This window comes from Pseudonaja textilis, chromosome 1 (genome assembly GCF_049901715.1).
Source record: "Pseudonaja textilis isolate UNSWEBS1 chromosome 1, rPseTex1.2, whole genome shotgun sequence".
NCBI lineage: Eukaryota > Metazoa > Chordata > Lepidosauria > Squamata > Elapidae > Pseudonaja > Pseudonaja textilis.
The window spans coordinates 270,643,573-270,657,588 of NC_141990.1; the positions used below are offsets into that span (position 1 = coordinate 270,643,573).

The 14,016-nt window shown below is 37.9% G+C and overlaps 1 protein-coding gene across 4 annotated transcripts in view; it reads right to left on the reverse strand.

The window, feature by feature from the left end:
• Positions 1 to 14,016, reverse strand: part of MAPKBP1 (mitogen-activated protein kinase binding protein 1) — a 135,219-nt gene that overhangs the window by 2,778 nt on the left and 118,425 nt on the right. For 2 of the 4 annotated variants that reach the window (XM_026709745.2, XM_087921786.1), the window contains 6 exons: positions 12,807 to 12,986; positions 12,107 to 12,182; positions 10,778 to 11,070; positions 8,516 to 9,424; positions 3,005 to 3,090; positions 33 to 1,756 (listed from right to left, as the gene is read on the reverse strand). In XM_026709745.2, the coding sequence (XP_026565530.1) occupies positions 1,460 to 1,756; positions 3,005 to 3,090; positions 8,516 to 9,424; positions 10,778 to 11,070; positions 12,107 to 12,182; positions 12,807 to 12,986 (1,841 nt within the window). In that variant the 3' untranslated portion in view covers positions 33 to 1,459. The remainder of the gene's footprint in view (positions 1 to 32; positions 1,757 to 3,004; positions 3,091 to 8,515; positions 9,425 to 10,777; positions 11,071 to 12,106; positions 12,183 to 12,806; positions 12,987 to 14,016) is intronic. The other 2 variants (XM_087921787.1, XM_087921788.1) reach the window with 2 other exon arrangements.

Sequence of the window (14,016 nt, forward strand, 5' to 3'; positions counted from 1 at the left end):
CCACAAGTCTTAAAGTTGCCAAGGTTGGACACCCCTGGTCTAACCTGAGAGAGTAGTATTAAAGTTTTATAACTTTATTGTTTTAAAAGGTTCCTTTTTTTATCAGTGAATACTTCAGACATGTTAGGATTAATAATTCAATACAAAGGGTACCAGAGCTGAAAAGATGTAGATCTGTACTTACTTTCCTTCTTCATTTGAACAAAGACAATGTGTTAATTGATACGAAATTGGAGAAGTCTGCCACAATGTAGAACACAGTAATTTTTCATGCAGCCTTAGTTATGTTCCAGTGTAAGGGAGGAAAGAAATAGAACAGTAATGTCATAGCAATCAGTATTTCCTGAACACTCACACTTGGATTGCTTTCAGATTTCAGTCATAGACAGAGAAAGGGGATCTCTCTTTTGGGAAGTTAGGAATATCTGAAGATGTATGTATTGATTACAAGCTTTCATCACTGACTTGTTTTCTACCACTACCCCTTCCCCATCGTATCCATCTGCCTACATTTCTATATCCACAAAAAACAGAACAGTGCTAATATCATGAGTCCAGTAGCTGATGCCACTAACATAACCCAGCAGTAAGATTTTTTTTAAAAATGTATAGTTATTCAACTGCATCAATTTGACTCTGATGGATCTGGTTTTACATAAAACCTGAGAAAAGTAGAACTAGTCCGGTTAAAAAAGCCTTTCTTTTAACCAACAAGCTTTGTAACAAATCTCTGGACGCTGAGCCAAAGGATAGGTGTTTTGTGGAAACAATAAAAAATAGAGCACAGGATTTTCTTTAAACGGAAAACAAAAGCAGAATGATCATAATGCTAAATACAAAATTAAAATAAAACATATTGGCATAATAAAAAGGAACAAGGAAGCAAAATTCAGTAATGCAGGCTACAGCAGAAAGCAGTTCTATAACCCACCTGCTGTTCCATCAGTATATTTACTATATCAAATCTCTCTCACTATAAATGTGGAAAAGATGTCAAAATAACTATAACTGCAAAACCCAGGTAAAAGTTTCAGAATTATAATAGTAAAAATAAATTAATAAATAAACGTTTTAATAGTCTGTGCCTAGTTTGAGATAACACTGCAGAGGGACAAAGCTATTTCAGTTTGATCTCATTCTATTAAGTCAGCAGTTTCAGGCTGGGCCACCCCTGGACCATTGACCAATTCTCTTTAATTGCTTGAATGGTTTTTAAGCCAAATATTTCTTATAATACTCTTAGTGGATGAGATAGGCACAAGGGGATTAGTACTGTGACCAGCACATTTTAAAAAGTTGTGGACAGAACTGTTTCTGTTAAAAGAAAAGATATTTGCCCATTGGATTAAAAAACAACCACCCCAAAATGTTATTTCAAGTTGTCAATATGATAAGGTTCCATCAGTTTTTGTGTATGGTTCAGCATTCCATTAAAAGTGTTTGTTGCTGAAAACGATAATTAAAGTTTTTTATCCATACGTCGTTCAACAGCTTGTAGCAGTAACTCTGAGTATTGTTCCAACAAGGCGAGAGTTTGGTCATCTCCAAAGTGCCGAAGGCTAGATAAAGTTTCACCACTGCCCTCCACTAATGGCATTCCAACTATGTTTTGTGTTTGCATCAGTTGATCTTTCTTCCTTTGAAGTCCATTGCCATCTTTCAGAGAATCCAATTCTTTTTTCATCACAGAGAAAGTTTCAGTCAAGAGACCCGCAATCTTATATTTATCAGGTGAAGATTCCATGTCAGTAGATACCTGAAAAAGAAGTGCAAATAGGTTTGTTTTAGGGCTAAGTTTATTATATTAGAAAAACAAAGGAACGAACAACAGCTATCATCAGTAAATCCTGTGTTGCAAGATTATAACTTGCAAGCATAGAAGATCATTTAAAACTCAAGTCACCCTTCCTCAATCTGGGCATAGGGATTTGGGAGTGGGGAGAGAGAGGGCCAGGCAAAAGAGAAATTGCCTAATGAGATTGCTTGCTTTTTTTTCTTTTCCTCCACCCATCACAGAACAGAGAGATTAGAGAAAAAGAGACTTTGAAAGAATACTGTAAGATTGATGTCTATGGCTCCAAGCTCCAGGTTGCCATGTGAGTGCATTGCTTTTGGTGTAGAAAAGAGCACAGAGCTCATTCCCTTGAAATCTCTCTTCAATCTCTTTGGTCAGCAATGGAGGAAGGAAGGGAAGGATCAGGAGAAGAAAAGGGCAAGGAGAGATTGCTTACTTGCTTTTTCTTTCCTCCCCGCCTTCTTGCAAAATGGAAAGATTGAAGAGAAAGAGATTTCAAGAGAATAAACTGTTCGTCTAGCATGCCCATGACCCCCAGCCTGAGGCCCCAGACTGCTGGTGGGGTCACATTGTCTTCAATGCATTGAAGAACAAACAGCTTTCTTTCTTGCAATCCGTTTCTCTCCAATCTCTCCGCTCTACAAGGGGAGAGGGAAAACACAGGGTAGGCAGAGGGCAACATGTACTGACTGTAATTGTATTCACGTGATGGAGGGATCAAACAATGGTCATAAATGGCCATAAAATTATTTCTTCAGCACCATCACAACTTCCAATGTTCACTGAATGAATGATTGGTAAATGAGAGCTACCTGTAATTGTTTGAAAAATAACAATATTTGTCTTCTCTTCTGATGAATTTTAAAGATCAAGACAAACAAATGAATTTCATAATGCTTCTGAAAGGTCTTTGGTCACTTGCAAGTAAAGAAAAAGTAAAGCGCTACTAAAGCCTTATGAATACATAATTATAATACATATTTTGGCCTTTAGCTATAGTTGGTCAGCAACTTGAAATTCTTTCGGCTTACCTTCTGGTTTGCTAGTGTAGTTGCATCTGGTTTCTAATCACACACAAGAACAAGAACAGATGCCTACTCTTTAATGGATTTTTTTTTTTGCTCCTATCCTTAGTTATATATTTCTGAATTAATAAGTTAGTTTTATACCTAAGCAATTAGATCTAATAGAAACAAAGAGGTGGCTTACTAGGCGATATATCTGGATGGCCTTACGCATACTGTCCTGGAGCTCAGACACTACATGCTTGCATTGCTCAACACTGATCGAAGAACCTGGTAGTGTGGAGAAACAGGAGAACATAAATACCAAACAGAAGTATAATTTCAGTCTATGATTCACTACTAAAAAATGCTACTGGAATCATATGCAAAATCATATCAGTTTTGGAGAAGTCACATGAAGCGTTTGATTACTGTTATAAATATTGTCAATTAATTTGATTTTTCAAAGAAAGCATGCGGAAGCACTAATTAGGCCTATCCACAACCAAAGTTGCTTTGCCTTTGTTTCCTTCCCATCAACAGGTATATACAAAATAGTAAAACAGTATTTCATTAAAAAAAAATAGGGCGGGGGGAGGATAATTTTTAAAAAGTGCAATAATAATGTGGATTGTTTAAGTTTGGCTCAGCCGGTTCAATCTGAACCTGCCAGACTTGGATTAAACAGCTATGATTACAATCAGTGATCCTAGTCTAAAAGTCCGCTCCCAATTAAAAGAAGAAAGAAGTACATCATAGCTATCTGAAATCTGAGTACTAAAAATTAATAATTTATACATCAATTCATACAATCTCCCAAAGCATCTTTGACTTACTGAGAGGGATACAATTTAAGGTACCGGTGGTGATAGAAAGTCTATTTTAGCATTATATCACTTTCTTGCAAGTATTAAAAGGCAAGTTTAACTTTGGTTGCTTGCTTAATTGCTATCCCACTAATTAAGCACAAACATATAAAAGCATGTAATGACACACAATGAGACACAATACATGACATATAAAGGGATAGACATACACATATGCATAAGCCTTTATGTCCTGACAAAGATAACATTAAAACCCACCCAAAATCCTTCTGTAATTATATATATATATATATTTAAGTAAAAGAACTGCAAGAATTGAGTGGATTCAAGATAAAGTCTTGCTCAACTTAAGCACTTGATAGTCACACACATGTATACATTTTGGCAAAGATCTAACCATTTCCTTCCTTGGTTTTTTTTTCCAGTTTTCAAACCTGGGACTGCTACATTCAAAGAAAAACAAATGTCAACACAAGCTAATATCTGAGTTCCTTTCATTCTTCACATTCTTGTTAATTTAGGGTATGAATAATTTGAATAATCTTATTATTATTCCTGAATGTATAATTAATCATTCTCTTTTCATTACAAGTGCAATTCTCCCATTATATATTTACATTGCTGTTGAAATCAATCAGTGCTAATGCAGATATATGGACATGTTGCTTATGGTATCAAGCATTCCAGAATTCTTAGATGAATGATGTATAAGTCTTCAGAAGCAATGGCAATGAACTTTCAGCCATGAAGAGCAGATAGCCATTGTGAGGGCCATACTTTGTCTCCCGTGTCATTTTCTTCCATAACGAGAAATATGTGCACAATTGGTAGATGGAAAAGGACTGAAAGCAGATGTTAGATAACTTTTTCCAAGGCCCAAAGTTGCATGCAAGCCATTAGTAAAATATAAAATGACACTTACTCCTGTCCTCAAAAATCCTTTGTTCTAATGTGATTGAGCAATACAATTATGTGAGACATAATTTAAGGAGTTTCTGTAGCAAAACGTGAAGCCTATTATAAAGAGCAATTCAGTATTTGCTCTTGATATTTTATGGAATAGTATTTTATTAAGTTGATTTAATAATTTTAATTGTGTAGTTGTATTCATTGGTATTTTTAATGAAGCTTTATTGGTTGCTATAAAAGTGCTTTATAAATGGATGGTTAAAAATAAATATTGTTTTATAATACACCTGTTATTCCCTATCAATATAACCACTTTATTTGAATTGGTGAATACATTATTTCTGGATAAATCCATTATAAAAAGGACTTAGATCTGTCATTGCCAGTGAAATTGCTTTAGTTGCCCTGTGAAATCATCTTTGCTGCAAGGAAGACAAAAACAGAGCTACCCTTCAACAGTTTTCAGTATTACTGACCATTATATCCTTCTGGAAAGTTTGAATTAAGTATGTGTTGAACACATTAAGTGTTCAAAATGCATCGTAGTTTGAGTGCTATACAGGCTATGGTGCTTTCTCATCTTAGTTACTGCAAATCACTATATAAGAGACTGTTGCTGAAGACAGCCAAAAACTTCCAATTAAAGAGGAACACTCAATGTAGCTGGTATTAAAACATACCAGCATGTCAGCCTCTTTATTGCCTTCTAGTTAATTTCCTATCTTAATTCAATGTGTTGGTATTAACATATAAAGCCTTTCACAGCCTACAGTTTTTGAAGGAATGATTCTTTCAATTTTATATTTCAAATCAAGAAATGATATCCACAGTTGGTTTCTTAGGATTAGACTCAAGCGCTCTAAAACTATCTTGTCAATGAGACACATATTTTATTTTATTGTATTTTCAATTCTAAAGAGATTAAATTGATATCATTTTCCTTTTTTCATTTCAATTGCCTAAAATTGCTCTTCAAATGTTACTTACCACTAGAAGAGAATATTTGTAGTTCAGGATTCAACTGTGGGGTCTCTGGCACTTTCTGGGCTTGGTTATTTTCTTGCAGACCTCATTACCAAACTAGGTAACATCATCAGCATATCACTACCGTGTTTCTCACAAAATAAGGCCGGGCCTTATTTATTTTTTTTGGAGCCCTGAAAAAATGGCTAGGACGTGAATTAATTTCTCCCCCCACCCCCCACCCCCGCGCACTAGTGCTGTCTCCAACAACAGCGTCTGAGTCACTCCCGCTTTACCCCCATCCCCGTAACAACAGGAAAAAAAAGATTTTGAGGTACCTGGAAGCGCTGCGCAATGCATTTGGTTTAATCCCGAGAGGCTGGGTGGGTGTGAGAAGAGCCGAGCGAGCCTCTCTGCTGCTGCTACCCTTGGTGCTCCAGCCTCGGTCTCTGCAAGTTTGCAAAAGTCCCAGTCCGCAGCCCGTTCCTGCATTCCACGTGCCCAGGCCGAGCTGCAGCTGTCCCTCTCTCGCCAGCGCCGTCTCCAATAACAGCGGCAGCAGTGGCAGGAACTGTGGAAGTTATGGAGGCAGTTCCCCCACCCGAGAAGCAGCTGAAACGCTTCCACGGTTCCCGCTGCTGCTGTCACTGGTATTGGAGACAGCGCTGGCAAGAGAGGGACAGCTGCAGCTCGGCCTGGGCGCTTAGAATGCAGGAACGGGCTGCGCACCGGGACATTTGCAAACTTGCAGAGCCCAAGGCTGGAGCACCAAGGGTAGCAGCAGCAGAGATGCTTGTTCAGCTCCTCTCACGCCCACCCAGCCACTTGGGATTAAACCAAAACACAGCGCGCGGTGCTCCCAGGTACCTTTTTTTTCCTGTTGTTACGGGGACGGGGGGAAAGCGGGAGCGACTCAGACGCTGTTGTTGGAGCTGGCGAGAGAGGCACCAGCACTCGTGGGAACCATGGAAACTAAGGAGGCCTGAGAAGCAGCTGAAACACTGCCGGACATCCATGCCGATGCCGCCTGCTTGCTGACCTGGGTAAGGGAGGGGTAAGGGAGCCCTCTGTGTTCCACCATGGTGTTAGGAGTGGCTGATAGTGAGGCGTAGCTGCCCATGGGGCACTCCTAATGGTAAGTTCCCCCCCCGCCTTCCCCCCCCCCCAATTTCGCATGTTTTAAACTAGGCCCAAATTTCATTTGATCCCTAGAAAACATGCTGGGTCTTCCTATGGAGGGGGCGTATTGTTGGAGAAACATGGAAAGTCACTTATATGCATGTCAATCGACAACAGCATGTCACTAGCTAAAATCATCAGCATTGATGTTACCTAACTTGGTAATGAAACATCTGCAAGAAACCAACCAAACTCAGAGGGTACCAGGGACCCCACAAATATTTTTGCAGGTAATCCTCAACTTACAATAGTGACCATTTGAAGTTACAATGGCACTGAAAAAAAGTGAGGTATGACCATTGCAGCATCCCTATAGTCATGTGATCAGAATTCAGACACTTGGCAACTGACTCATATTAATGACGGTTGCAGTGTCCCAGGGTCATGTGATCATCTTTTGCAACCTTTTAACAAACAAAGTCAATGGGGAAACCAGATTCATTTAACAGCTGTGTTGCTAACTTATCAACTGCAGTGATTGACTTAACAACTGCGGCAAGAAAAGTCATAAAATGGGGTAAAACTCACTTGACAAATGTCTCACTTAGCAACAGAAAATTTGGGCTCATTTATGGTCATGAATCGAGAACTATCTGCACTTTGAACTGTTATTTTTTAAAAAAATATATTAGATTTTCAAAATATGTTAAACCTCCTGAGAAAAGTTACATTTCAAATATTTGTTTTCAACTAAATTTAAACACTTTTTAAAAAAACCACTTGCAGTAAAAAATATGTTAAATGTTAGTGGCCTCTTGTAAATAAACTAAGTTTACATTATCTGCAATGTAAACTGGCTCAAACAACCAAACTTGTTTGACTTGTGATACAGAGGTATGTTACAGCTTTGAAATCCAATAGAAAAACCTGTAATTATGGAAGATACTTAATTTTCTGCAGGTGGGTTTCTGCTCCTGAGAGTCTCTCAACTTTCCGGAACAGATTTTGGGAATGTATTCTGCAGGGTGGAGGATTATCAATGGACAAATCTTCATCTCTTGCAAACATTTCTCTAACCCCTCCTTCCCCCATATTTCATTCTACTATGAGCCGTGGTGGCGCAATGGTTAGAATGCAGTACTGCAGGCTAATTCTGCTGAGTGCCAGCTGCCAGCAGTTCGATTCTTACCAAGCTCAAGGTTGACTCAGCCTTCCATCCTTCCGTGGTCAGTAAAATGAGGACCCAGATTGTTGGGGGCAATTTGTTGACTCTTAAAACCACTCAGAGAAGGCTGTAAAGCACTATTAAGTGGTCTATAAGTCTAAGTGCTATTGCTATTGCTACTAAAACTTAAAAAGCCTTGAACTGTTTTGAATGTATCCCTTAAATTCTAGATGTTACTTTTTTTCCCCATCAGCAGCAACGATTACTATCTCACAATTATTTATTTATTTTTTTGCCAATTGTCTCATGTTTCTTACGCTGCTTAAGTGTTAGCAAACAGTATCAGAAAAGCTGAGAGGTTCTGGCAACACTGGCCATAAAATCCTATTTTCCACAATACAGAATATTAAAAGGTTACTTAAAAGGTTTGTTTTTTGCTTCTACTCCTATTCCCAACTTCCCTTTTGAAGAAGAAAAACATGAGAGCTGTAACATTTGCATGCACCAAAACAAAATGTAAGTAAAAGGGGAAACAGAAATAAGGGTGGGGGGAAGAATGTCAGATTGAAATGTCTCACCACTAAAACGATGGCTTATGGAACGAGACAGTGCAGATAGGATGAGACCATCAGAAGCTAGATAGAAAGAAACATGATGGAACAGAGAAGCGGTTCACAAAGGCAAAAGACAGAAGGGGAGGCGGGAAAGGTAGGAGATGGATATCTGTGCACACCTGAATCCTTTCCAAGGCCTTTTGCATTTGTAGGAGACCTTGGCCCACTTTGTACTCCATAAGAGCAATGCTCATCATTAGCTGGCACATAACTAGTAGTGGCAACTTTGTCTGTGCATTCCAGTGGCAGTTTTTCTGGAGAAATCGGATGCAGGTCATCTGAAGGCTCTTTTCGCTTGGAATTAGTTACTCTTGGCTCAAGTTGGGCTTTGGATCTCAACTGTGTTTGGTTCTCTTTCCGAGCGTCTGCACAGGGACTCAAAGGACTACTTTTACCATGGCCAAGAGATCCAGGTGCTTGATTTTCCAATTTCAAGGCCCATCCTTCAGGAAAAGACTGCTTCTTTTTCCCAACAGCAACAGGTGACTGAGGAGATTCTAATCCTGGAACAGTTTTTGACTTTGTCTTTGGTGAGAAAGAAGCTAATGTTGGTCTATCAGGTAGAGGCTTTGGGATGTCAAGGGTCAAATGGGCTCGACTAGATGCCAACTTGCTCTGAAAGGACTGGGGTGACAAAGAGCTTGCAGTTTGCTGAAGGGAAGGATTCACTGGGCTGTTATCTTTCACAAAGGGCTTATTCTTCTCAATGTCCTCTAGCAAATTTAATCTTGTTTTCTCTGATACCTGGTTGATCTTCACTTCATTCTGGTTTTCTGAACCATCACCAAAGTACAGATTCTCTCCCACAGACACACTACGGGACATCTTGGCCATGAAACTTGTGGTAGGACTCATATAGGACTTTGGTTTTGCAGCTTTAATGTCTTTGGCTTGCAAAAAGCTGGAATTCTCCATCTTCAATAGTGTTGCAGAAAATGTTTGACAATGGTTGGATTTTGGCTCCTTCTCACCTATCATTAGTGCCTGAGGCCGCTGCCTGACAGACAGCATCACTCCAGGAATTTTATCTGTAGAAATGGAATAAATAAATGCACACAACTGGTCTGGAGCAATTTGAGCAGTCAGAATTAAAAGAGCTCCAGCTTCTAAATGTAATTATTTCACTTCAATTTCTGGAAGAAATAGTAAGCAAAATAACAATGTTATTTCAATATTTTTGAGCCATCCCACTTTGTTCTACACAGTTTTTCTTTAAACATCATTACCTTAATTTCTGTTTTAAAAAATTTAGACAAGAAATAAGTGTTAACATGTCCTATTTGTGTCTTTTGCTCTGTTTAATATGCAATAAACCTCATGAAAGTTGCAATAATGTTATCTTCTTTAAGAAAAAAGTAGCCATAACAGACCTGTCAAACTGGCGACTTGCGGGTTGGATGTGTCACATGCAGGCCATGCCCACCCCAGCTCCACAAAGGCAAAAAAACATAGTCACAATACATCACATGTAACTATCAAGTTTGACACCCGTGCCATAGAATAATAATCCCAGTTTGTTATTGCTAGCATAGAATTTGTGGTATTTATCCTGTGAGTAGTGCAAACCACTAAGAAAAATAAATGAAGTCCCAAAGAACACATGTAATATGGGTTAAAAAAAAAGTGAGATGTCAGTTCCTAGACACCGAACTGACTTGTTACCAAGAAGTTCTGGATGCTTTGAAGTCGATTGGACTGACTAAACTGTCTACAACAGAGAATTCAAAGCCTTTTCAAGGTCAGTTCACCAGGGCAAAAAAGGAGAGAAGCAGTTACTGTTTTCATTGCTGCTACTTCTCCTTTTTTAATTTCTTAAAACTGTTACCCTCCCACTGATGTCAAAGGAAGCAGGAAAATATGTTCAAGGTTTCTGTAGATCTCTCCAAACCCTGTTTCATGTCAAGGACATGGGAGAATTGCCAAAGTCTCATTCAGCATACTAACAATAGTAACATACGAACAAGTCCATTCACTTTTTCCCACAATTGATAGGGAGGGAAGGGCAGCTAACGTTTTCACAGGGCTTGGGAGAGACACCTGAGTCAGTCCAAACCTTCTTTCCTGAGGATATATCTCTTTCACACTCTTAAAAGAAAGATCTAGGTAAACTTTCCTTTTCTTTCAGGGTTCACTGGACTTGTAGCCTTTTTAAAAAATGACTGCCAACTTGCATCTTTTTGTCATCAGATGTAGGAATTAGTTTTCCCTTGCAATCAGTGTCTGCCCAACTCAACCCACCCTCTGAAACTGATCAGTAACTACATTTTGTAGTGAGAACTTGTGCTTTCTGAACAAAAACATGTAAGGATTTTCAGCCTCACAGATAAGATTCCCATTGTTGAGTCATCACTCTAACCATTTCATAGAAGGCACTTCCTTACCATTATGAACAAGATTGTGAACTGATTGGGATTTCCGCAGCACCACCACTCCATCACTATCTGGGAAAGACCCAACAGATCTTCCACGTCCTCTGTTGAACTCTACAGCAGATTTCCTTTTCTTCTGCATATAAAATGGCCTAATATCATTTTGAAAGAAGCCATTCTCTGTGGGCATGTGCTGATAGTCAAGCCCATTGTTCAGCAGTTCATTGGTAACTTGCTTTGGCAAAACAGACCCTTCAGTAGATTTCTTATCCAGGACTAGCTTTGATGCAGAAGATGAGGGTTCCCTATGGAATTGAATACAGGAAAAGATATTTGATTGACAATTGTGTGCCACCGTAATGTCACATTTCTACCATCTACTACTACCTAACATCATTATGTTCCATTCTTGCCAACTACTATGAAATAGAATAGTTCTATAAAAGTGTTTCCTAAAGCCATTAAAGAATATTTAAGGTGAATTCTTTCCACAAAACCCCCCACTTTCTTATAGAACAGTTGGCAATAAGAACAGAAGGGCTAATCCTGCAGGGATTATTTGACAGAATGATCTAGGGAAAAAAAGGAATTTATACTATGCAAAGCATAGTAACTCTCGGTTATTATCAGAGTGATCTCTTAATATGACATCGTTGAGATCTTACTGTGAGATAATTGGCATGGCTATGTGTGACCTGATGATTTAGTGAAAAGGAGGAAGTTGAAGCAAGTAAATCTGTTATCAGAGTAAGTTCCGCTTGACTAATATGAGATACAGGCAGTTGCTCTCATCTCTTGAATGCTGATAAAAAGCAAACCAAAGACTTCTCAATAGTATAAACACCCTTATCCAATACACAAAAACAATAAGCTTCACATTCCATCATGCATAATATTTCTATAATAAGAATCTAAATATTCATGCAGCATTGAAAAGTAAGCATTTTTCTCCCTCACCTAATGAAAACAGACTGGAGCTAATTAGTAAACAAGAAGGGATAGTATATATGTTTTTTTTTACTATACAAGATGAATGAAATGCTGAAGTAAAATAAAATGCCTAAACAGCAAAGACTAAATAATTTTTTTTAAGGTTCAATTTTCATTGAACCATAAATGGACTTATCTACACAGCCTAAGAAATAAATGTAACTATAGCCTATAAAGTATCTTGATCAAACATGGCACACTTTGGCTTTTGTGCTTTTCCTGAAAATATGCATCAAAAAGATTGGAAGCTTCATTTAATCTCATCTTGTTCCTTAGATCTAAAATGTATACCATCTTAGCTTGCTCTATCTGTGCAAAGCTTGTTTGCATTCATAAAAAATGGAACTCTACCTGAGTACTGGAAACCGAGATAAAAACCGAGAAGAAATACTGTTTTCCATTCTCTCCAGGGTCCTACATGAGCCATCTGTCATTTAAAAAGGAGGAAAAGTACTCAAATTAGGGATGAAAAGCTGCAGGAGATTTGGATGTGAAATTTCAGCAAGAGAAACTTGACTTAGGTTTGTCTATTTTGTGTACAATATATAAGAACAAAGATCCCTAGAATAGCATACTTTGCTCTGCACCCCACATCATTTTACAAACTATTTCCTGAGTTCAATGGAAATTAATGCCATTGTTCTCAGGATTGCAGATTAATAGATAACTATTAGTTTCATCTTGACTAAATCATGGCTGCAAGCTGCTATAACTCTTTCCTCTAACATTAGGCAATTCAACTATTTCTGTCTCGGCTCAAAAGCTCTTATTTAAACCAGAGCATTAATCTACTTTCATTTCACTGATCATGGTCTTAAGGCCATCTACTGGGAGACTAGTGGACTTCCTTTTCTAATTGGTTAGCCACCATGAGAATAGACTGCTGGATTAGATGGAAGAGTCTGATTCAGCAGGGCATCACTTATCTTCTTATAGACTGTATGACAAGGGGTATGAATCTACAAATTAATATATCAAAGATTAAGGTACTTGTGCCTGACCGGGAAAATTGAGTTAACAGTTATAATTTCCATTAAATATGCTAATGTACCCTTATCACTGTTACTGGCTAGAGTCTCAAAATGCTGCTTGAGGAACTTCTCTTGATCTGGAGTCGTAGGAACATCTCCATCCAATAATCCAGTGTTCACATCTTCCTCATCTTCTTCACCCACTTGCTCATCCAAGTCTGAGGTGCCATCCACACTAAGAGGCTCAGTACTCTCAGAATCTGAAATTATGTACATCATATGCAATTTATATAAAACATTATACCAGTGAAACCTGAAAGAATGCATTGCACTAAGTCATTACATCATTAACAGAAAAATTCTTGGTCCATTCCACTGTAACAATTTTGGGCACATGGGGATGGCATCATTATTGTTGTTCTATTTTCCAAATATATATCATATCATAATCAAATGAATGTTGATTCCAATGATTCAGGACTTAGCCAAGGATTTAAGAATTAGGGAATATAGTATAATATGTACGCAGTTCCAAGTATTTCACAAAATTAGCCTGTCAAGTCCAACAAATTTAAAACTTGCTAAATATTTTGGAAGTATATCAAGTCATAGTCATAATTGGCATGACAACTGATATTTTTCACCATAATCTTTTTAAGCCCAATTTTAAAATCACAATATTCTGTTATTTTTCTCCAGTTGATTTTCATCCATTAAACTGTCTCTGTGTACTGCCCTATCAGTGAACTATATCTTTTTGCTCTAACAGTTAATACCTGGTGTATTGTATTTTATGTGTCTAGCAGTTTGAATTTTGAAAACCCACCAAATGTTGATCTCACTTTGCAAAACTCTTCAGGCACAGGATCATTTGTAAACAGCCAAATTTTCCACATAAATTTCAACCGATTTTTTTCCCAACCCTATTATGCTCTATGATATTGTTTATGCTCTGTGGGTTTTTTTTCTCCAGCACTAATAAGCAATCTATAATTTTAGGTTTACCCTTATGATATCATTATTATCATCTCCCCTTTCTCTCCAAAGCCTTTTCCTTGCAATATTATGCAAGAAAGATTCAATCTGGAGTATTAATTTTTCAGCTGACACATATTGGTTTGTTTGCTCTTTTGGAAAAACAAGGAAGGGGAAAGTAATTCTTTGTCCTTACTTGAAGAAGTCCTACAAGGAGAAAGAAATGTTTCCCTCAAAGAATTAATTCAACTAACTTTAAACTCTAATCCCCATAATAGTGCAATAGTTTCAGTAAACGTATATTTCTCCATCCCA